General features: G+C 36.1%; 1 protein-coding gene across 3 annotated transcripts in view; it reads right to left on the bottom strand.

Annotated features, from left to right (window-relative positions):
* The window catches only part of GULP1 (GULP PTB domain containing engulfment adaptor 1), a 234,068-nt gene that overhangs the window by 79,347 nt on the left and 130,817 nt on the right, over positions 1–23,904 (bottom strand). For all 3 annotated transcript variants that reach the window (XM_072418794.1, XM_072418793.1, XM_072418795.1), the window contains exons 4-5: positions 19,247–19,313; positions 9,687–9,748 (exon numbers count right to left, since the gene is read on the bottom strand). In XM_072418794.1, the coding sequence (XP_072274895.1) occupies positions 9,687–9,748; positions 19,247–19,274 (90 nt within the window). In that variant the 5' untranslated portion in view covers positions 19,275–19,313. The remainder of the gene's footprint in view (positions 1–9,686; positions 9,749–19,246; positions 19,314–23,904) is intronic.

The following is a 23,904-nucleotide window of genomic DNA, read 5'->3' as shown; positions in this document are numbered from 1 at the left end:
TATTACTTTGTCTAATTAGTAAATTGCTGCTTGTCTTTTTTTATAGGTTACATTCTCTATAAATGTATTTCATCAATTATATCATCAAAATAAATATATTGAATGAGGTCATTTAATAGTTTTGAGCCCACTCAACATTTACAACGGTGGTTCAATATCTGACTGCAGTTTTAGTATTTTGTTTTTAACATTCTTTAATTCTGACTGTGATATAAAAAGCTTGTGTTGTGTGTTATGGCTTTGCATTACTATTTCCAAGTATGTGGGTTTAAATAATGTATATATCACCTTAAAGTAATATATACTATAGTCTGACTATATATAAATTGAGATTCTGTATCTAAAGCCTTCAACATAATGGGCCTGATTTCTTAAAGCTCTCCAAGGCTGGAGAGGATACACTATCATCAGTGAAGCTGGGTGATCCAGCAAACCTGGAATGGATCTGGTCCAGGATGGAAAACATGTGCTAACAAATGGCAAATGGCTTTGAAGAAATTCATCCCAGGTTTGCTGGATTTACCGATGAAAGTGTATCTTCTCATGCTTTGGAGAGCTTTAATAAATCAGGCCCAATGTGTCTGCTTTTTCCAGTTTTGTCCAACCTCTGTGTCCCATCTGAAATCACTTTCACTTGTTATAGGAGCCTAAACATGAGACTGGACTTAGACAGAAGGGTTTCAGGGGTTGTGGCTTAGTAAAGTTGTCAAAGCCTCTATAGCAAAGTGAAGGCAATTTCAAGCTCGGCAGGTAAGAGGCACTTTATGATACCTGTGGCTACATTTTACATTTTATAACAGCATGCAGAACGGGCTACCTTTGCGACAACAAAATAACTGCCGAGGGTCACCATCTGATGATGACACAATACTGCTATAAACAGTTTTACCAGAAACAAGATTTAAATGATGAAGGAAATACATATAATGCCTAACTTAATTATACAGCCCTTTGTAGGACTTCTTCCTCCTACTCACCCCTTCAAATGAACTTCCAGTGCCTACAATATGACTGACACCAATGAGCAGTATAATAGAGCCTAATAATAATAAAAATAATAATAACTAGTTTACAGTGCTGGCTCTTCTTTTTTATACTATGCATGCAAGGAATCAATTAATATTTAATAAACAGACCAAAAACCAAATTAAATGTCAATATATATATTTCCCACCAATTAATAATTAGGAAACATAAAATAATTACAAGAAACACACAGTATAGATTATGTATGTTTTAGGGTAAGATGAGATAAGGAGAGTTTGGTATATGTGCTGTTAATATATATGTAAAGCCAAAATGTTGTTTTTATTTAAAAAAAGGGGAAGGATAGAATTCAGGAAATTCATCGCATAATGTGTCCTTTACAGGCAGCTTAAAAAAGCAGCTAAAACATGCATAGCAAATGATCCCAATGGAGCTTGGTAGGGTTAAGGGGGTGGGAATGCTATCAGCCAGGTAAGTGCTCCATGTAAATGCACATTCATGTTTTATAGATTTTCCCCCTCTCATTTACTTGTATCTCCAAAACAGGAAGAAAATGGAAATCTCTACAGTGAAGAAGTAAAGATAACAGTGACTGATCCAGGGAACATCTGATTGCCTCATGGAATCGGGAAGGAAATTTTCTTCCCCCGTTGGAGCAAATTGTACCGGGTTTTTTGCCTTCCTCTGGATCGACTCTGGATGTCCATAGGGTTTTATATCTGGGATATGTTTATTTCTCTAGTGGTTGTACTTGATGGACTTATGTCTTTTTTTCAACCCAACGTATTATGTAACTCTATAGTATGTAAGAAATGGAAAAAGCTAAAAGAAAAAAAAGTTTTAGCTATACATACACCAGGAATGTACTAAAAACCAAGAGAATCGCTTAACAGATAATGAATCATACATTGAGGCAAATAGGCAAAAAAAGTGAATAGACTATAGTTTTCGATCTTACCACACATAAAAATAAATGCAACAATAATCTGTGTTAGAATGAGTATTGAAAAGGAAGATCAAATAAAAAGGTTTTCCTCTGGCACCTTTCTAATTATATTGGTTTTGAATGTCAACAAAAAAACTCACAAGTGGGCAGAACTTTGTATTGATCTAAGATAAAACCTTTAAAAAACACTTCAGAAGTTCATTCTAAATAATAAATGTCTATTTAAAGTAGAGAATATAAAAATGTCACCAAAATCACTTACACTAAAAAACAAGAAAGAAGAGAACCAGGAAACACTTGTTCTAGTAAAGCATATCAACATCATAAACTATGAGCTGTATGTGGAGCTGATAAGCAGAAAACGTAGTTCTGAGCACAATATTCAACACAGCTGGATACAGAACTGATTTATGCTATTGGATATAAAAATGGTATATTTAACCATTTGCAGTCATCGGTGTTGAGTTTAGAAAGCGTGAATGGGGTGATCCTGGGTTACAGATTGAGGTTTTACTGCTTAAAAACAGAAAATTAGGATTTCATTTTACACACACACACAGGCTGTTGAATTGGTTAGAATGAGTATGAGAAGAGACAGAGACAAAAAGTTGTTTCTCCCTTCCTCTCTCTGAGCTTTACAATATAAATTGTACAATGGATACAGCATGCTGATACGAAGTCAAATTTAAGAACTTACACTGCTAGCATTAAAAAAAAAGTAAATTTGACAATGTACTAGTGATCAAAGAGCTGCATACAATAGTGCTTTTTATCTGTCTGGTGTATATAAAAATGCAAAAAAGTAGATAACAATGCAAAAAATAATAGTATTAAAAAATAATAACTAACATTAATAAATTAGTTTATAAATGTTGTGGAGGATTGGCTTTAAATGGCAGGCTGGAATTAGGCAGATCCGGGAATTATATTTAAGGAACAAAAAGAGGCAAACAAATGAAAACCGCCTTTGAAACAAAATATATGGCCTCTTGGGTAGCTTAGACAAAGAAGCTTTACCGCTCACACTACCTCTCACAGACAAATAAGTGTGCGGCTTACACATACACAGCCACTACTGCTTAAAGCGTACCTAAACTCAGAAATTTCACTTTACATAAATGGGTAGACAAACCTTTTATGGTAAGTAAAAATTCTGTTGTTTGTTTTTTGCAACACACTTTTTTTTAAAACCCCCTAGGCAATCGAGAATGAATGGGAGCGCAAAGCCTCCCGAGATACCTACGTCACGCATCCCGCCAGGCTCTTTGGTGCTCCATCTGCACATGCCTGAGCATTGGGCATGCGCAGAAGGAGCCTTTTCATGAAATAAGAAAAATTTTCTCACGCATGTCGCGCATGTGCAGTGAGATCGGCAAGTTTTTTTTCCCAACCTTCATCACCCGATCTCGCACCTGTAGGAAGAAGAACCAGGAAGAAGAGGAGAAGATGGCGCGCTGGCTCAGGGACATATGCGAGGACAACGCAGGACTGGATGGAAGACACCTCCGGATGGATCGGACTGCCCTGCGGGATTGAAGGTAAGTGAATTTTTTCTTGTTTTAGGCACTTTTCAGTTTAGTTGTGCTGTATAGGCTTGTGGGCCTCAGAAAACAACGTGGGACCCAGATAATGTAAATAAATGAGCTTAATATATTAAAGGTAAAACCATCCAAAAGTCAATACAGTTTTCCTTTAAAACACTAGCTCTCAATCGACATTCTGGTGGGGAAGCAATATTGTGGAAATATACCAGCCATTATGGTGAGCAAGTGGCAGGTATATGGTCTAATTATGTCAATTATGCTAAAAGATTCTCCTGCTTTTCTAATTTTGTTTTAATATTTTTTAAAGAATTTATAAAGAGGAAGGATCATTACGCAAATAAATTAAACCATTGTAAGCTAAAACACAAGATTTTTTTAATAATACATAGTTGTATAAAATGAAAAAACATGTTTATGTAATGTAATTTTAAGCAGGGTACGCTGTGTTAGAACAGACTATAAAACTGAGGCAATGAGCTGTAATAAATACCAATTAATTTTGTTTTGCATGATATATTTATCAATTGGGTTGGGGAATCAATTTGTTTTATTTAATCTATGGCAGATAAATATAGCTTTAGGGTTAATTTACATGTAGATTGCTATTTCGCTAACTGCTTACTGTTTATTAACTCCTGTAGCTTTGTTGCCTTTTACTACAAACTACAAAGCTAACTACCCTTTACAAAGTGCCCCCTGAGCATTTCTAGGATAGAAATTCCAATAGGTGACAGGGTTGAAGTACGCCCAATAACACCTTCTGGAGTAATGAGCCAAAGACAGAAATCTAATGGACTAGGCTGTTGTGCTTCACAAGCATTGTACTGTGTTATTACAACGCATCCGTGACCTGAAAACTGCAAGAGAGGGATTTCCATTTTATAAGTAGCACAAATTAAAATCAGCAGTACCTGCATCCAGGAAAGCTATCGCCTGTAGATAGCCACAGATGGTACAAACATGTTTTTGACTAACAAATATAGTTTGTAATATATCTGAGCAGTACAATACACATAAAAAGAACATAAATAGTGTAGCCATAAAAATAACAGAAATACTACAAAATAAAGGCTTGTGGGTTGTGTGTGTGTGGGGAGTAAATGTTGTATACACACCAGAACAATGCATTTGGCTTAAAAAGCTTGCTATTAAATGTAATGATTTGGAGTTTAGCTACTTGTAGCAACCAAACAGATTTTAGTAATAATATGTAAAAAGAACTGATAAAAAACCTCTCTGGTTAACTGGCCTAAGCTGTACTGTGTTGTTATTTCAGCCTTAAAAAAAGAAAAATATATAAAAAAACATTACATTTTATAATTATTATTATTATGGGTCCTCTGTTCATGCTAATAATATTAAACTCATAGAATGAAGGTTTGCTTTGTCATAAGGAAATATTTAGGAATGTCTCAACATATAAACATTCATAGCTGTATATCACCAATGTGGAATCCAATGCAGTCTGGAGATTTGGGGTGAGATTTGGTGATGATACTGTAGAGTTCATTGTTATTTTTGCTGGAAGCTCATGAAAAAGCAAAGCTCTGCCTCTACCAAGATGGTAACCTCAACACAGAGTCATCATGGCAGGCATGGGTAATTAGTAAAAGGAGAAAGATTAACTGCTAATAACAGGCAGTACTGGTGACAAATTCTCTGTATGCTCAATTATAATCAATATTTCCCTGAAGTCATTCTGTTCGAAAAAATTGATTGGAACACCACCACTCATTGATAAACCACTCCGGCTGTAGTTTAATTATTGGCATTTTGCACTAAATGATTTTAATAGACTTTCCTACAAAGTAATGTTTTTATTGAACATCTATTCTATTAAAAATGTCACATAGTGTATATGTAGCATAGCAATGCACACTGAAATGCAAAGTTAGTTGCACCTAAACCCACATATGTCATAGTGCACATCAAGACAAAGATGCATATTTGTATGTTGCATTGCCTTGTACCAAATAATTGTGTAAGAGCTATTTTTATATATATTGATGTGCCTGGACAAGAATTCTGATTAGGCAATGTAATACATCACAATGTTCTCAAATGTATGTGTTACAATGCAACGTGTTATGGTAAAATGAGCCTTTACAGTTATCTCTAGTGCAGGAGAGGGGAAACTTCTAAAGGAGTCACCAAAGTGCACCTTTGAAGTCAGGATAAATCTCCCTAATAAAGCAATGAAAACTTTGCAGCAGATCAAACTCATACTCTATACCAACATTGTAGCTGTAGTTTCACGTTAAGATGCTCTTCAAAAAATTTTTTGCGACTTTTTTAACCTCCTGGGCGGTTCATTTCTGTCCGGATTTATATGTCTAAAAGCGGTACATTGTTTTTCGTGAAAATGTATTTTACAGTATAATATAATAGTATGAGTATAATAAAGTTTGAAACACAAAATCATGTCAAAATGATAAATTAAATAAATTAAAAAAAAAATTTTTTAAATTTTTTTTAATTAAAAATTTTTTTTACAATGTACTGCTTTTACACACTGTATTTTTTCAATACAGGTATTTTGTATTTTTTGCAATATAAATAGGTATGAAATTCCCACCACGTCATGCCCCGAACGGAATGTCCGCACGCACCGACGTCACCGGGAACGCCCGGTGACTTATTGGATGCAGAGGACACCGGCCAGAGGAAGCGAGAAGATGCAAAGGAAGAAGGAGGACCCCGGCTGATCAGGTAAGGATCGATTTATCATTGTTTTGCATTGGTTTAGCTACCCCGAGTGTGAGTCAGGGTTGCCCCTTTCAGCATCCTTTTTTTCCCCCCACGAGTCACACTCTGGGTTACCACTCAGGGGGTTAAAGAACATTTTGGTTGCAGTACTGATTTTTCACCTCTTTTGACATTAGGTGACTTCAAATGCTGGCAGCGTGTACACACATGTCCTGTGGTCAGCTCCCAAACTTTTCTGCATGAGCTAATGGCATGTGTTGCATTGTGTTTTACAAAGTTTGGAATGGGGAGCAGTGTTAAACTTGAGTTATAGTGCAGATATCACTGATATCATGCAAGCATTAGCAGTTTTACTGAATTCACAATTTCAAAAGATTTAGGGTACAGGGATTTTTTTAGGTACTTGCTTCACAATAATCTTAACCCTTATTTTATAAAATCAATAGCAATTTATTCCAAATCACATAAAAAAGCATTTTCATATTTAGTAACATATGCAATATAAAAAATGATACTTAATTGATTTTTATTTGATTAACTTTTTGTATACATATGTTTTATGCACATTCTGATTATCTCTGTTCTTGGCGCGTTTCGCCCTTTAGCTCTGATGAATTGTTTCCTGGTCACCTTGCTCAGCTGTCAGGAGGCTCGGACCACCACAAGCTGTGCTCTAGGACACAAGCTATGAGAGCACATCTCCTGACAGCCATTCCCCCTTATGATAGGGAAAACAGAGGCAGAGCAAAGGGCAAGCGGTGGTGCAGAGAAAGTGCACGGCATAAGCACAATTTCTCAGCAACTAGCACATACTGTGCACATACACAGAAGCAGCATGGTTGTAAGTTTTTTTTTTAGGGGTATAAAAAATAATAAAAGATCACGAACAGCCCAAATTAGCTGTGTTTTTAGGGACTATACATGAAATTATAGACAGTTGGCAACACTGTTAAGATGGGCAGCACCAGGAGCAAATCAGGCTCTGTTGAATGCAAAGTGCTGACAGAGAACATACTGGCAGAACATACTGCCTCCTTTATTGACCAATTAGTGGAATGTAAGCAGGAAAAAAGTTACACCGCTGTGTTTTTCAGCTATAACAGATAAATTGATGTTAAGCTCTTGGCTGTGCTGTCTAGAAGAGATGTATAAAGTACAAAAATACCTGAACAAAATTACAAATTCCTTGGCAAACAGACCAGATCACATATACATTTGTAATACAACTGTGTATTAAGATGTTTGCCTTAAGTCCAGTTTTAATAAATTGGCTGGTCGAGATTGCTTATATTGAGCTGGCTGTATATAAACAGTTCTTTTGCATGCTGGCAAAACATCTGAGAAAAACCCTATTTGTCGTCTGGCATCACCTTAAGCAGCTGTGAAGTGTACTGCCAGCTAAAAGAATTCTGCCTCAAAACTCATTTTCTTTTGTAAAATGTTAATTGAGTTTTACAAAAAAGTATATAAAGGAACAAAATTAGGATGATTCACACCGTGGGTATAAGTAGAAAGAAAACAACTGTAAAACAAATTGTTGAGGTTTTCAGTAAAGTGAATAATATTGGTAAATACTAAAATCACATGCATCCTGACAATATAAAAAATAAACAGTCATACATTCACATGGATGTAAGCAAAAGCATTCAGAAACAGTACAGGCCCTAGTACACAGCTCACACACCCAGAGCTACGAGGTGTAAGTATGGTGAGGGTTATCAGGGTGAACTGCCCAAGATTGGCTACAAGATGTTAAGAAAGAGTACATCCTCGTTTCTGGTTTAGAGATTCCTTGTACCCAAATTAATGGCTGGGAAAGGACCTGAATGGTGGATTTAGGTGAGTAAATCTTGCTTCACATGGTAGAATTAAAAACGTAGGATTGGTTAAAAAGTAGTGATAGGATTCATATTTGCCTGGAGATAGGTGTTAATATTTTCTGAAAGTGTCAGATTCTACATTGGAAGTTAGGAAAATAGGGCAGTTCAATATTCCCACTATTGCTGGAAAGGTTAACAGCGTCCTAATCCTTCGTGGACTTACAACGATTGGTTGCAGAATCCCAGGGTGGTGTTGAGGACGGAGCCAAATTAGGTTATAATTGGGGACTGGGAAACATATTGTTAAGGCTAAGCTCTGACTAGCAGTTTTGAATGGTTTTACCACTGAAAATTGCTTTCAAAAAATAGTTACCATTGAATCACATGGGTCTGTTCATTATACAGAAGCATTGTCCCAGGACGATTTGCCACCCCTGCCATCTTAATAGATTTGAACTGGTGCTGTATGTCACACTTGGGGAGACAGGGCCACCAGCGGGTGCTACGGCTTGCACAAAAGTGGTGTGAGCCCTGAGAAGGCCCAAAGTGCAGAGTCTAAATGACAACCAGGTCCTCTCCAGAGCCTCTAGTGGTGAGGATGCTGCGCTGCTGGTTACCATGGAGTTGCGGTCCATGGGCACATCATGGTAGGCAGGAGGATACACAATACCAAATTACAAGGCATAAAAATTGTCAAGGAAATCCGGGGTCAAGGTAGGCAGCAAGCAAGAGAGGTCAGGTCACAAGCCAGGGGAATACCAGGGATCCAGGAAACAAACACCGGTGACACGGGCCACTGCAGACACAGGGAACACAGGAGGCACACGTGACACAGGAATATCCACAGACAGACAGGAACACTGGAACAGTACAAGGGAAATGGCTGGGAAACAACAGAATGGGCAACAAGGGGTTAACATAGGAGCTGGACAAAGGAAACACTGAATCAACCAACAGGTATACAGGAACCTGCTAGCAAAGCTAGGGGCTCGGCACTAGTGGAGACGCATTGCACGAATGCTGTGTCTGTGTCTGAGATAGCTAAACAACCAGGGATGATTTAGAGGGTATTTCCTGATTGGCCAGTGGGTTGGGCGAAGCTGATAAAGCTTGGGAGCACGGGCACACCAAGAGTCAGAACAGGAGAGAGACGCCTGTGTTTAGTGAGAAAGACGTAGGTGTGACACCGTAATCAATAGCTTAAGAAAGTAGTCTTGTCAATCTGTTTATTAAAGCATTCCAAAAATTTGAGATACTCACAACAAACAGAGAGAAGAGAAGGTATAGAAGGTCAAAAGCAGATAGAACAACAAAATGCAAACACATTTTTACACGTGGCTACAATACAAAATAGTGAAAAAAATGAACCACTCTTTGGTAAAATACCACTGATCTGAATCCCATATTGATTTCCTGAAAAATGTTGTGTGTGATTGTCAAATCAAATACCCTAATTATTACAACACTGATCAGATCTGTTGTATCACATGTTAAAAGCACATTCTGAAGTTTTACCAACACATTACACACCTACAGTTGAGGAGCCTTTAGATTAATAATATCCCTATAATAATTGATTATTTCAGATATACATTGTACATGTAACTCACAGCCCAGTATATTGTATGTCATTTAGCATACAAAAAAACAATTATCTCTGGTGTTAGAAATTGATATACTTACTTTAGCATTGTATGCAATGAAGTGTTTGGATAAAGCTTCAGGAGTGTGCATCCAGGATTTATCTGAAATCGAAGACAATATTATTCATTCATTTTACCAGCAGACAAAATTTTCAAATTAACATCACTGTAAAGTAGACATATTCTTAAATGTTAACAGTCTTACCAAGATAAATATATAATATGTGAAAACATAGGTTTAAAGTGTCTCTAAGTCAAAAACCAAACTATAATATACTACAGTCTTCTTTTTTTTACTTTTTATTTTATTTTACCTGGTGATATTGGAAGTTACACACCACCAATCCTAGAGTGATAACACTGTATTTTAATGCTAGCTGCTCTTCTGAATAAAACTACAAACAATTTCTCTCCCCACCACATTGCATAGGAATATGTATTTTGTAGAGCTGGATTTCTCAGCGGCATTTGTTCAGCTTCCAGGCGCTGCCCCATTACTCCTAACTGTCAGCTTCCAATGCATGAACTCCAATTTATCTGGAATGGAGAGGGGAATATAAACAAAATTTATATTTAGATGCAAATAGGGGACACTTGTGGCTAACTTCCCCTAAAATGTCATCATTATGGCTTCAGGTTCAGGGGCACAAGTTCCTGGCCTAGGGATAAAAATAAGTATAATTCCTACAGAGTTTACTAATAAAGAATTGTTGCTTTATTAAATACACAAATCCTTTATTTACTGTGTTTTATGATTATCCCAAAGTTATTTTTGGCTGCAATTTTTTTTTTAATTTTAAAAAAATATTTATTGCCTCAGTTTAGAACGTTACAAAAGATTTCCCCATAATTCATGTAGCTACAGAGATAAATGATGGCTTGTATTGCTTTTAGGAATGTGTAAACACTTTTGTGTGCACGGTTTGCTTAACATAACAAATATCTGTAAATCTGCTCACACTTTAAATTTCTGCTAGCCTGCTCAGATAGATGCTTAAGAGGTAGTTTATTCTGGATTTTCTTGTGCACAATTTTTGCTATTTGTATAGCAAAGACAAAAGAAAAATGTTTTTTCATTCCAAAGAGATAACAACTTTGTCCAAGTCCTATGCACTGAATTACATTTATTTTTAGATCTGAATAGGCCTTTATTAGAATTTTAAAGATTATTTCATAAATTAGTATTATTGTTATGACACATTTTGGAGTTTTGACTGCATTAGTTATTAAAACTGCCCACACAGTCTAAGGCATAACAACTATTGCTGTTTTGTTGATTGGTTTGGCATCTCCAGGGTTTATCTTGCAGCAAAATTTTGACAAAGTTTTTCCTTTGCTGTAAGACATCTGAAGATAAATAGAAAATGTACATCATTATCCTTGAATGGACACCTTTACTAAGGAAGTGTCTATGGATGTCACTGTTCTAATAATAATTTTTAGCTTGAAACTTGTTTTTTGTAGGATATTCTACTGGGTTTGGTATTTTGAAAGCCTGCCATTTAGGAAAAAGTCTATTTTAAAAATAATTTTTTCCTATACTAATATGCCTTTTGATTCTCACAAAATGCTAAAACCAGGGGTCCCAGCATTCTCCGAATCTAGAATGGGGCAGCATTGTGTTCCTGCCAACACTCCTTACTTTAATGGGTTTCTATAAAATATGTTTATCATATTGGATATGTACTGTTCCAGTGTAACTATTCAGACAACATTATCAACAGTTGTTTCTTCACCAAACTATTTAGCTTCTAAATAATTCTTTAAAACCTAAGTATTAGTGTATTGCAGTATTAACATAACAGACATAATTCTAGACACAGGAACCTCTCTAAGTCCTAAACATACTGGACAGCCTCCCATCCCCACACCTATTAAAGCAATGGCAGAAATAAATTTAATTATAGCAGTAGCAGACAAAACAAAAAACATGTAGAAAAGGTTTTAACCATTTCTCACTCCAAAAAAAAGTTTTGGATTTCGTTAAACTTTAGGTTTGGTTACTTAGGTATTTCAAGCACACTATTCTCTGGCCAAATCCTGGATGTAGGGCTAAATAGTTGAAACATAATACATTAATAATGAATGTATATTAGCATTATTATATTATGAACAGCTTTTGAAGGCTGAATACATTTTCATTTAATTTGTTATTATTTAGGTAATCTCATTTTTATCCCTAATATCCCCCAAACCTACGGCTTCAGAGCATAGGCTATAGTCTTCTTAGTGGTGGCCCAGACTGTATTTTTGTAAAGTTTGATTTCTTCCCTAATACCAATTTGTATCTTACTATTTTACACAGGATCTATCGCACACTAAACATATTTATTGAATATATTATTAATCCATTTTACGTTGAATAAAGGCAACATAACATCCTTTGTTCTGTGTATATCAAATAAAGAAACAATTTAAAAAACTAACAGCAGCATCTATAAAAAGGCTGCAGGAGTAACAAGGAAAGAAGGAGAGAAAAAAAAGAATATAAGGCAACAGTCTTTAAAGGTCCCCAACGGCATTAACTCTTTCACCACCATAACCTTGGAATCTGTGCCTGCAACTGATATAGCAGGCTTCCAGGCCTTGAGAACTATATCAAGTATGCATACCTTCCCCAAGAATTATCACCCGTTCACTGCCCAATTACATCATTTAGGAGACTTCATACTATAGATGGCTCTCCATACCACTCCTTCACCTTGTCAACATACTGCCCTCGAGGACCTTAAACCGTCTGCATTCCCAACCTTGAAAAACAGGTTTGGAGGGTGAGAATCTTCTTCTTTGCTGTCCAGACCTCTAACCTCACCCCACTGTCCTATATAACTTATTCTCTACCCACTATTTACTTTTTCAATCTATCTCTATATTCACCTCTTCCTCCCCTTTTAACCCCAACCTGCCCAGCTCAGTCTTCCCACCCAGTCATGCTTGCCCATGCCTAGCTCGCTCCAATTGCAGGCTCCTGGGCCTTTCTTTACATCCCATCCCCGAAACACATTAGTAATGTAATCTCTGTATCTAGCAGTTATATTACACTCCTAAACTGCTAATTTTAAAACATTTAAAATAAAAAAATACTGTTTTATATAAAAAGTTTACTGGGCACCCACTGTCTACAAAACTTGATATTTCAGCGGGACTGAGAAACAAAATTCACAACAAGTTTAGTGATTTTTAAATTATTTTTAAAAATCTTTTTCTAAATTTATTAAAATTAGGTTGTAATTTTTATTAAAAAAGTTGTTGTTAGGTGAATCATGAGACGTCGCCATGAACGTTTAAAAATCATACAAAGACTTTGTGCAGCTATTTATGCTGTAATTGTGTGTTAAATGTATATTCCAATGGAAGACCCAGAACACTGTAGGTCGCATGTTTTAAAGTTTTGTTAATCCTAGAACTTGCTATATCTTGTATACTATGTGCATTTGATTTATTACCCTAGCTAACAAACATTCACATCATAAACTGTGTGAAAATATATCATTGTTAATGGTCTTCCATCTATAAACAGAAATCTGGAAGCAAAGTACAACTGATTTGTGGTCTGGAAAGTTTGCTTACTACTTTTTCCATAGAATACTTAACCAATGTAAAGAAGACAGCACAGATGTACAGCACCAACATTTATGAAGGATAAATAGGGGGAGGCGTATCTGTACGGCACAAGGGTGCCTATGGCATAAAGATACCTTTTGATGACACCGAAAATGCAAGAAGCACCATATAATGGCATCTTCAGAGCAGAAACATAAGAAAGCCTGGCCTTTTCCTTCAATATTACTAGCCTAAATAATTTTTACCCAACCCATCTTTTTTCTCATTTTTCAATAACATGCTTGTAAAAAGCTTGTTATAAAGCTGCAGAACCAAAATGCTAAGGAAGCTACATACAGCTGAACTACTAAACATGGACTGAATAGGTCTAGCATACTAAAGTGAATTCAAGCCACTAAAATGCATTTTATGTGCACCAAATATCTTTGTAAACCCAGATATTACTTTGAAAAAACAGCATAACACCATGTTGCATGAAGCCAGAACAGATATGAAATTTGAGGTGTGACCCTGAAGGAACACCTGCTATAGGCTCCCTAGAAAACTAAAGTGGGTATTACAAGAAAAGTCAGCAGTGGTCAGTCTATTACAGAAAAATCCTGCACAAAGAGGTTTAGACGTCATGGATTATTCCACAGAAAAACACAAAGGGCACCAGGATTCAAGCAACAACATGCATTAATTTTGTATAAAGAAAATATTTGCTGATTCCGGAGTTCAGCTTGAAGATACACTGACCAGATGATAGAAAGTTGCAATGTTTATCAAGTACCAAAGCAGTCAACGTTCTTGGTAATTGTGAGCTATTTTTAACATTTCCTGAACTCTCAAACTAATAGATAAAACATCTCACACCATCAAGCTTAGTGGAGTAATACATGGTATTCCAAAAGGGATCATTACGAATGTCATTGTGTTTACTCAAGCCTTGGATAAGCTGAGAGGATGTAGAGCTTATTTTTCAGAAGTAATTTAACTTTTCCTTTGACATCTACATAAAACATATGTCTCAGCTACAAAGTTTACATCCACTTAGTTATAGGAAGTACTATCAAAGTTTATTGACCTTAAATCCCTATAAAAGAACAAAAAATAATATCTGCTTGATTCAAAAAAATCTGTTAGAATTGTATAAAGAGTAAACCGAGGATTGTGTTCAAATATAAGCAGCGTTGGATGCCCTACGGAGAAACAAAAGATTTAATGATGCAAGGCTGCAGATGTTATATAAGCCATGGTTATCAGATTTTGTACTTTCGATACCAAAAAGTTTTTTTATGTAGACTTTGTTAACTTTAAAAAAGACCTTTTTAGCAAATAATATGATTTTTTTTAATATTTCATACTTTGTGCCTGTTTTGTTTGTACATGTCTATAGAGAAAGATTCGTTTTGGAGCAAAATATATATATAATTATTCGATCATAAACAATTCAAACTAAGTTGCCTATTTAGGAGAAACATATTTCAAGAAAAAGAAATGTCCACTTTCTTGATGGGCACCATGATTAAATGGACAGCACAATTTGGTGGTTGCACCATGGTAGACCCACAGCAGAATACCGCAGATTGCAGCACAACAATTATAAAAACTAAAAAATTATAATTGGTGAGCTTTGTTTCTACAACTTTCCACACACTTTGTGGTGCATTTTGTAGACACAAGTATACTTTAGAAAAAAAAAAAAGAAATGCTATTTCACTCTACTTTTAGGGTTTTAGGCTTTGTACAAAAATTAATGCTATGCCAGATGTCTGCTGTCTTCAAATAAATACTCCTAGATCCATTCTTTTCTACAAATAATACTGATTTGTGCTCCAATCATATTCAGTCCTAGCTAATGTAAAAACCCTTCTCTGCATACTTGCACTGTGCAGTCCAGCCCTATTTCCAATCCGCTATAAATTTGACAGCTCCATTTGTATAACTTTGAGCTCTTTGAAAGTTCTCTTTCCCTCGGTTAGTTTTTACAATACCGACCCATTGTCCATAGAATCAAAGTCAGAAAAGATGAAAAAATAGGGTAAAATTAAGTAAGTGTAGTGTAGATATAGTTGGGTTTGGTCAGAAAGAGTAGCTTGTACTAGTAAAGTACTTTCTTGTAATATAAGAGGAATAGACTGCAGAGATGGAGACATAATCCTGCCCCTGTACAAAGCATTGGTCACACCACATCTGGAATTTGCAGTACAGTTTTGGGCACCAGTTCACAAAAAGGACATTATGGAATTGGAGAGAGTGCAGAGATGGGCAACTAAACTAATAAAAGGAATGGAGGAGCTCAGCTATGAGGGGAGATTAGCTGAACAGACTCTATTCTCCTTTGAGAAGAGACGTATAAGGGGGATATGATCACCCTGTATAAATATATAAACGGTCCATATAGAAAACTCTCTTCCCCAATATTCACTTTGAGATCATTACAAAGAACAAGAGGGTACTCTTTGCGTCTGAAGGAAAAGAAGTTTAAGCTCCGGATAAGGAAGGGATTCTTCACTGTAAGGTCTGTGAAAATGTGGAATCGACTCCCTCAGGAAGTAGTTTCAGCTAATTCTATAGATTGTTTAAGAAAAAGCTGGATTATTTCTAGAAGCACAGAATATAACTGGGGATTAGGGCTTTAAAGTAAAGATAACAGAGACTGTTGATCCAGGGAACATCCGACTGTTTCATGGAATCAGAAAGGAATTTTTTCCCCTGTTGAATTAAATTGTACCAGGGTTTTATTTGCCTTCCCCAGACTAACTATGACTTATAGTGTTTTATATCTGGGATATGTTTATTTCCCAGGTGTTTGAACTTGATGGAATTATTGCATGTGTACATTTGGGGTTTGTAATTGTGTTGGTAGCCTGGGCTGCAAAAGTTATCTGTAAGTACAAGCATTAAAAAAAAAGCAGAGACTAACGGTGAACTTGTTTACATTAGTGGGGGTACTATTTCACTCAAAACTTCTTTAATTCCAACATTCCTTTATTTTATAAAGAAAACACATAATACTATTTTTCTACTTTTCTGGACAGAACAATGGAATAGATATGTTTGGCAATCACTAAATAGCTAATATTTTTTCTTTTTTTCCATAGCAAGCAGCAACCACTTTAGAATGTTTTTGATGTTTGTTGATGTTTTTCTCAGCTTTCCTTTATTGGAAGAATACCACAGGATAGGAAATTACCTCAGTGACAACCCGTGAAAATATATTTTTTTAATATGCCATTTATGCTACATGCATGGGTTTCTGTAATAACTTTAGTTCATATTTTAATTTATATTCTGATTCTATGAATAATTAAAATTACAATTTTATGACTGGTAAGTTGATATACATCAATTTTTCATAAAAGATGGTAGTTTGTTGTAAAATCCACTTTATGGCAAATCTTGTTTCATTTACTCTTCATGAGACATCTAATTACTAAAGTCTGGACTTGAACCAACATTTTAGAAACTTCCGTGCAGCTCAGGTAAATCCCATGACGCAGTATTGCAATTTCGAACTGTGAAATGGAAATGAAGCAAAGAATATTTTGCTACAAATATAATAAGTATAATTAAAGTGCGCTTTGCCCCAAAATCAATTAAATAGTTCATTTAAATATTCTTTTTTATAATGGAACTTTTTTCAGGCTTTTGCTTGCAGTAGTGTTGCCACAAAGTTCTTGAGGTGCTACATGCTGTGTCCAGGAGCGATTGACTGACCCAACTGCTTAACCACTCCAACCACTTACAATAGGTATGTAATTCCATATAGAAGTTTTAATAAGTAGGCGCCTCTTTCAACTGTAATCAAATGCTAGAAAATAATCACTTAGCGCCTTTTACTGCTTAAGTGTGCTTATTGGCAAATGCCTGGCATCCAGGGCAGGTATATCACCTCTAGTCCTAACAAAACCTACATTTGCAAATATTATCCTCATTTAAGGATAACTATATCCTATGTACCTATCGTTTACATTTTGGGCCTGGTTTATTAATGCTCTCGTAGGATGGAGAAAATACACTTTCATCAGTGAACCTGAGTGATCCAGCAAACCAGAATTAAATCTTTTCTAAAACTGAAAACATTTTCTAACAAATAAATAATTTTAGGAAATCCATTCCAGGTTTGCTGGATCGCCCATGTTCACTGATGAAAGTATATCCTCTCCAGTCTTGGAGAGCTTTAATAAATCAGGCCTATTGTATCTAGTTTAAGAATCCATATTTTATGGATTTTCAGATCATAGTTTTTTGTTTCATTTACAATAACTGAAGGCAACATTTTCAAACAGTATAGGACAAGTGTATTGTAAATGATTTAACATTCATGGAGGCATCATATAGCTGCTGTTTTGCCTAGGCCCACTTTTCAGTCCGTCGCATGGCAGCAAGGTATCCACCAACGCAATGGAGCGTGTTGCAATTGGGGCATTTTTATCTGTATCAGATAAACACAAAGAGTTTTAAAGAGGAAGTAAATCCAAAACTACCCGAAGCAAAATAAAAAAGCCTTCAATCCAGCAGAGCAGTCGATCGGGTTTTTTCCTTCGGGTCCCGCATCTTCCCAGTATCTGTTTCAGGCCGGCGTGCCAAGCCCCGCCATCTTCTCCTCTTCTTCCAGGTTCTTCTTCCATGATGTAGATTGGAAAAAAAACTTGCCGATCTCACTGCGCATGCGTGAGATCGGCAATTTTTTTGCCTTTTGATGAAAGGACTCCTTCTGCGCTTGCCACTATAAAAATTTCCAATCAGGCAGGATTTTTTTGCAGATGTTCCTTCTGCAATAAAACATACTTACCTGCCTGTTTGTTACATTTTTTAAGAAAAGATGCTTAAATTTGAATCCTGGCATTCCCTAGGGCTTCCTGGACTGAATGGATTCTTGCACATATGCACAGGCGTTACATCAATCTAGCCTTGTCAATCAAGATAATCAAAGAATGGGAACCTGGAGAACTGTGACAGGTGGGTACATTGAAAAATTGTTGATCAGACAGGTAAGGTTATTTTACATCAATTTGATCACAATTTTTAAATGGTATGATTTAGTTCTGCGTTAAGTGCAGTTAACCATATAAAAGTAAAAACCCGCTATACCACTAGGAGCACTATAGTTTTAACTTTCACAAAGTTACTCATGTAAAAAGGGGCGAAGCCTACATAAAAGAACATTTTCATGTACCTAAGAAAATATTCTAGCTGTGGTGAAATTCAGATCCAAAAGAAATGCAAAATCGTGAGTTTCTGACTAGAACGTTATTTGTTCAACTGAACGTAATTCCAAAAATCATTTGGAGGTACACATTTCAACTGCTATAGAAAATTACTATTAATTATATGTAACAGTCTCAATAACAATGTATCACACTAACAAAATACTACTGCTTTCTCTTTTTTATTTCCTCCCTGCTGCTCCTCTTCCTCTCTCTTTCTCTCACACCAAGTAACGGATTAGATGCAATGAAAATGATACGCAATGCCATTTTTAACCTGATTTTCTGCAAAACTATATACCCGGACGTGATCATCAAACATCTTCCTCTGCAGTAATTGGATTTGACAGAGTGACAGAGTAACATAGGGGATGAATGCTGGGGGCAATATGGGGAAAAAAGTTTTTTTTTAGAATCCAGTATAATATATATATATATATATATATATATATATATATATATATAATTTATATATACAAGTATATACATGTGAATGTTTTATTGTAACATACCTATAACATTCAGTTTTTCAGTTTCACATTAACAAGGATCAAATCATATAAAGTCATCATTTACAAGGTGTAATATATTAAGTTAAAAAATATCTAAAATTCTCATTCTGCAATGATTCTGTAGATGAAATAACATGGCTTGTAGCACACTATAAAACACCTGCTGATCTCAGTAGTAACACAGTGTAACTAAAGACATTAATCATACTCCATAATAATTAGAATGATATGGATCAATGGAAAATGAATTAATTTGACTTAAATAACATTTGACCCTATGTTTGCACACACAGCTTCCCTTCTAATATAATTTATATAAAAAAGCTTACCTTTCTTTCTGCTAAATGCACGATTCATTTTGTTTTATTGGAAAAAGTCAGTCTGTAAGTCTTCTTTCTAAAATTAAATTACAGTAATATATTAGGATAGTAACTGGGAGTATTAAACAATCCCCATTCTTTTAAAGTTTTGTAGTGGACATGACATTAGAGAAGAAGGTACAATCAAGCAGTATATAGCAGCTTTGCAGTAATGAACAGTCACCTTCTGCAATAAATATGTGCATAGTGCTCTAAATGTATGATTGCAACAATTCTTACCGATTTAGTGACTGTGATTTTAAATGTTTTCTCATTAAAATACCTTAGGCCCGTTTCAGGCTCGCTATCAAATACACTGTCCACTTTTTTGTGAGGTTGAGGTTAATGTGTGGTTCTTTAAAGGAGGTAAGGCCAACACACAGCCAGATTTTTCTATATCAGAACCTGCCACAACCACGTGCAAATGCGTCCACAAAGAGGTTCCCTACTGTCCCTATTCAGTTGAATGGGAGTAATTTGGAGCATGGTAATTGTCCTAAAGAAACTCTGTTTGAAAAATAAAACTTCAAATGTTAATGAAAATGAAAGGAGATCGCTCTCCCAAAATTAAAGCCAGTTTGAAAAGACGAGGAATGACAATCTTGTTTGTCCCCACTAAACTGGTTCTACCCACCAACCTCTACAGGACACAGTAGTGATGTAGATGCAGTAGTGCACAGGGGTGTGGGAGGAATCACTTTTCCAAGTGACAGGTCCTGCTGAAACTTTAGTAGGCAATTTCATTTTTACAGTGGTTAAGTTTAGAGTCTGGATAGCTTAATGTGCCTGGTTTTAACTTTTCCTTGCTCTTCCACTGATGAGATCCACCACCACAGCCCCAGTGAATGCAAAATAACTCAGGGTTTGGGGGGACATTGATTGACTATCTGCTTTCCATAATGCAGTAATGTTTAATGGTCCTCTCCTTTGGATTAATAAAATGTTTGAGAAGGCCAATCTGTATTTATTCTAATTAGGATACTGTGCAGAAAGCTTATACCCTCTGCCAAATGGTTAAGTGTTCATAGAAGCAAAAAGTGAGAAAAATATCTTCCAGCAGGGACAAATGTTCTGTCTATAATTGAAATTTCCCTTACTTTGGGGAAATTTCTTTCAGCTTTGATTTGTTTTTCCAAGACAATAAAGGGACATTTACACATCAAGATATAGACAAGATGACCTAAATAAACCTAATTTAAATGTGATAAAATCTAAAACATAACTTTTAACAAATGCTATATTACCATACTTACTAGCATAATATTATAGAATCATTACTATAGCCCAATAGTACAGTACAAATTAAGTGAAACAAGCAAGTGAGCTATATAAATAAAACAAATGCGTGAAAAATTTCCACTGACACTGATAAATATATCTGCATGGCTAAATTTACGGCAATGTTGCTAATCTAGAGGAATTAAACACCAGAGGTAAGAACTGAGTAAACTATATACCATAGCTATACATTGTTTTGCGTTGAAATTTGTTGTTTAATATTTTAGGCCTGTAATTCTTAGGAATAACTCCCGGGTATGATAAAGTTTGAAACATAAATCATAAAATGTAAATTTTTTTTTTAATTTGTCCAAACAAGGGTACAATAATAGAATAAAGTTTTGGATTTATTATTTAATATTTGGATTTATTTTTTATAACTTTATCACTGTGATCAATGTTTTAAAAGCAGATTACAATGTAATCTGCATTTAAATTTCCCGCCAAGCCACACCTCCCTGGTGTACCGATCATTCATGCATCATATCGATCGAGCCCAGGGGTTGTGATCCAGAAGCCAGCCGGAGATTGCTGAGGATGTCGCTGGATCCGGGGCAGCAGGTAGGATTTGTTTTCCTACCCCGAGTGTGGCTCGAGGTTACCGCTTTTGGCATGTAAAATTCACCCTGAGCCACGCTCGGAAATATCGCCAAGGCGGTTAAATATATGTGTGTTAGTCTGTCAGACAGTTGGCTTATAAGAAAAGCTGGTTATAAGGATCCTGGAGCTGACCAAGAAGAGTTGTGGGGGGGTCCTTGGCCAACCAGTCCATGTCCAGGTCTTTACCTTCAAGGGAAATGCTTCAAGCGCAAGGTATAAGCTTTTGGTTTATGCAAAGAGACTTATTTTACTAATAATAGCCAGCGAGGGATGCACCAAAGATGCAGTTAGAGATCCAGCTGGGCTAAGATTTTTGTGTTGTGTTGTGTTTATTATTTTTGTTTATTTTGTGTTCACATGCCCCCTTGTGGTACAATAAAGAAAGACATGGAGTCAAAAGGTGGAGGGGATACATGACAGGGTGACTAGGGCCTTCAGGAGTGGTTAGGGTTAGGAAGATTCTAGAAGGGGGAGGTAAAACAAGTTGATTTGGTAGTAGGCAGGGAAAAGCGGAATCAGGAGAATGTACGTTTTAAGAATACCCGGATTAGGGGGTGGGTGATTGGGTTGTTAGGACTGGCAGAAAGAAAATTTCCCACCCAACCTCCCCTCAAATGAGTTGCTTTGTGAGTTGCGACTGGGTTTTTGAAAGGAGGTGGTTTTAAAATTAATGTAGAGTGGGGAGGAACCCATCAATGGTTTGATTATTCTCCGTTTTGGTAAAATTATGGGGTAAATTGGTGTTTTGGAAAAGGCCGATGGGTTGAGTCTGTGAATGACTAACAGGTGCCTGAGTCAGGGCGGGCGGTTGGGTGACAGAAATATTGAATCTTTGCAGATAGGTGGTGTCCAATAGGTGGACAAAAGGGGGGCCTTCCAAAAGCAGCAGCCAAGAAGGTTAAACTGGTACAATGGGTTTTATTATTGGGTACTGTTTGGTTTAATTATGGTTATTTATTGTAGAAAAATGTTGGTTTTGGTATTAATAACATGTTTTGGTATTAATAACAGCTGTGTCAGCCAATTTTCATCCAAAATGGTTTCTGTAGGGAAAGGTGGAACGGGCTGATCAGCAAAGGAAAGGGGATAGTGGTGCTCAGATGAAGGTATCGGGGCTACCCGAGTCAAGCATCCAGACAGGAGCCTGACCTTTCTTTTTCTGAAAACTGACCGTGTGATGCCTCATTGAACTGCTGCAAGCCCGTTGTTATGAGCATTCAGCCAAGATGCAGATAGTTGTCTGGCTCCTGAGAGGAGTTATGCAAATACCAAAGCACCTATAAGTGCATGTTAGACTGCCCTAGATAACACCAAATTGTATTTCTGACAAAGTTACTCTGCTCAAAGATTTAAAGTTTCTGTTCATCTTGCCAACCAAGCAAAAAACAAGATAAATGTCAGTTCAGATTCAGTATTCTAAATTAGAATTCTTGTTTACGCTTTGCTAAATGGACCTCAAACTGAGTCATGTTTGAGCAACAGAAGTTTACAAATAAATAGGTCTTAACTATTTACTTCCTGAGCGGTAAGCCCGAATGTGTCCCGGGGGAAAAAAAAAACCCCTGAAAGCAGTAACTCTGAGCCACACTGGGGTAGCTAAAAAAGTAAAAAATTACCGTAAGTCTTCTTGGTCCCATCAGTGTCCTCCCGCGTCCTCCAGTATCCTGCCATCCTTTAGCCGCATCCTCCTCGTCGATTTGTCCCCCGGGGTGTGCGTCGACTTCCCTGAAAGTTCCCGGTGATGTTGGTGCGTGCGGCCATCGCTAGGGGCACAGCGGGAATTTCAAATTATTTTGTATTGCATTCAATAATAACCATATTGAATGCAATTCACTGGATTTTAATGTCTAAAAGCAGGACATTGTCTTTCATGAAAATGTATTTTACAGTATAATATAATAGTATGAGTATAATAAAGTTTGAAACTCAAAATCATGTCAAAGTTTATTATTAAATTTGTTTTTTATTTATTCAATTTATTATTTTGACATGATTTTGTGTTTCAAACTTTATTATACTCATACTATTATATTATACTGTAAAATACATTTTCATGAAAGACAATGTACTGCTTTTAGACATATAAATCCAGACAGAAATGAACCGCTAGGGAGGTTAATAAAGAATGCTGTATATATATTGTGTGATTTTTGTTTTTACAACATTTTGATTAAAATCAATGCAATCACTGTTCTGATATGCTGACACAAAGCAATATAAGAGCAATGAGGTATAAGTAATATGCTCACAAAAGATCATAATTCTCTGTAAAGGAAACAGAATGTTCCACTACATTTTCAATATAGCTTTGAAAGAAATGTAGGATGAGATAAATGTTGTATTGAGAAGGTATGACTTCTTATTTGCACAGTGTTGATTTTATCATTGAATATGCCAATAAGTTAATTCTTTCTTCCCCTTGGGGGTTATATGGAACGTAACCAGTAAATGGCGGTATATATTTTTCCTTTCACCAGTAGTAAAGGTTAAAGGCAAAAATGACACAACTGATGTTGGAGTGCAATCTTTACTGTGATTACCTGCCTGTGGCCTTTTGTCTTTTGCTCTGTCTTCTCTACAAATCAATGCACTTACTTGCTTGCAAAGGCAATGCCAATTGCTTTTACATTAAAATATTAAAATTTTCCAGTAGACAGATTTTTGAGTCAGCTGCAGACTATTGCAAAGTAAAGCATGCTTCCAGACTCAACTATGGAACAGTCCCCTCTCCTGCACTGAAATTGTTGCCT

The sequence above is a fragment of the Pyxicephalus adspersus genome, chromosome 7 (genome assembly GCF_032062135.1).
Source record: "Pyxicephalus adspersus chromosome 7, UCB_Pads_2.0, whole genome shotgun sequence".
Taxonomy (NCBI): Eukaryota; Metazoa; Chordata; class Amphibia; order Anura; family Pyxicephalidae; genus Pyxicephalus; species Pyxicephalus adspersus.
Note: the sequence above shows the minus strand (reverse complement) of the source record. Positions and strands in the feature narration are given on the sequence as shown.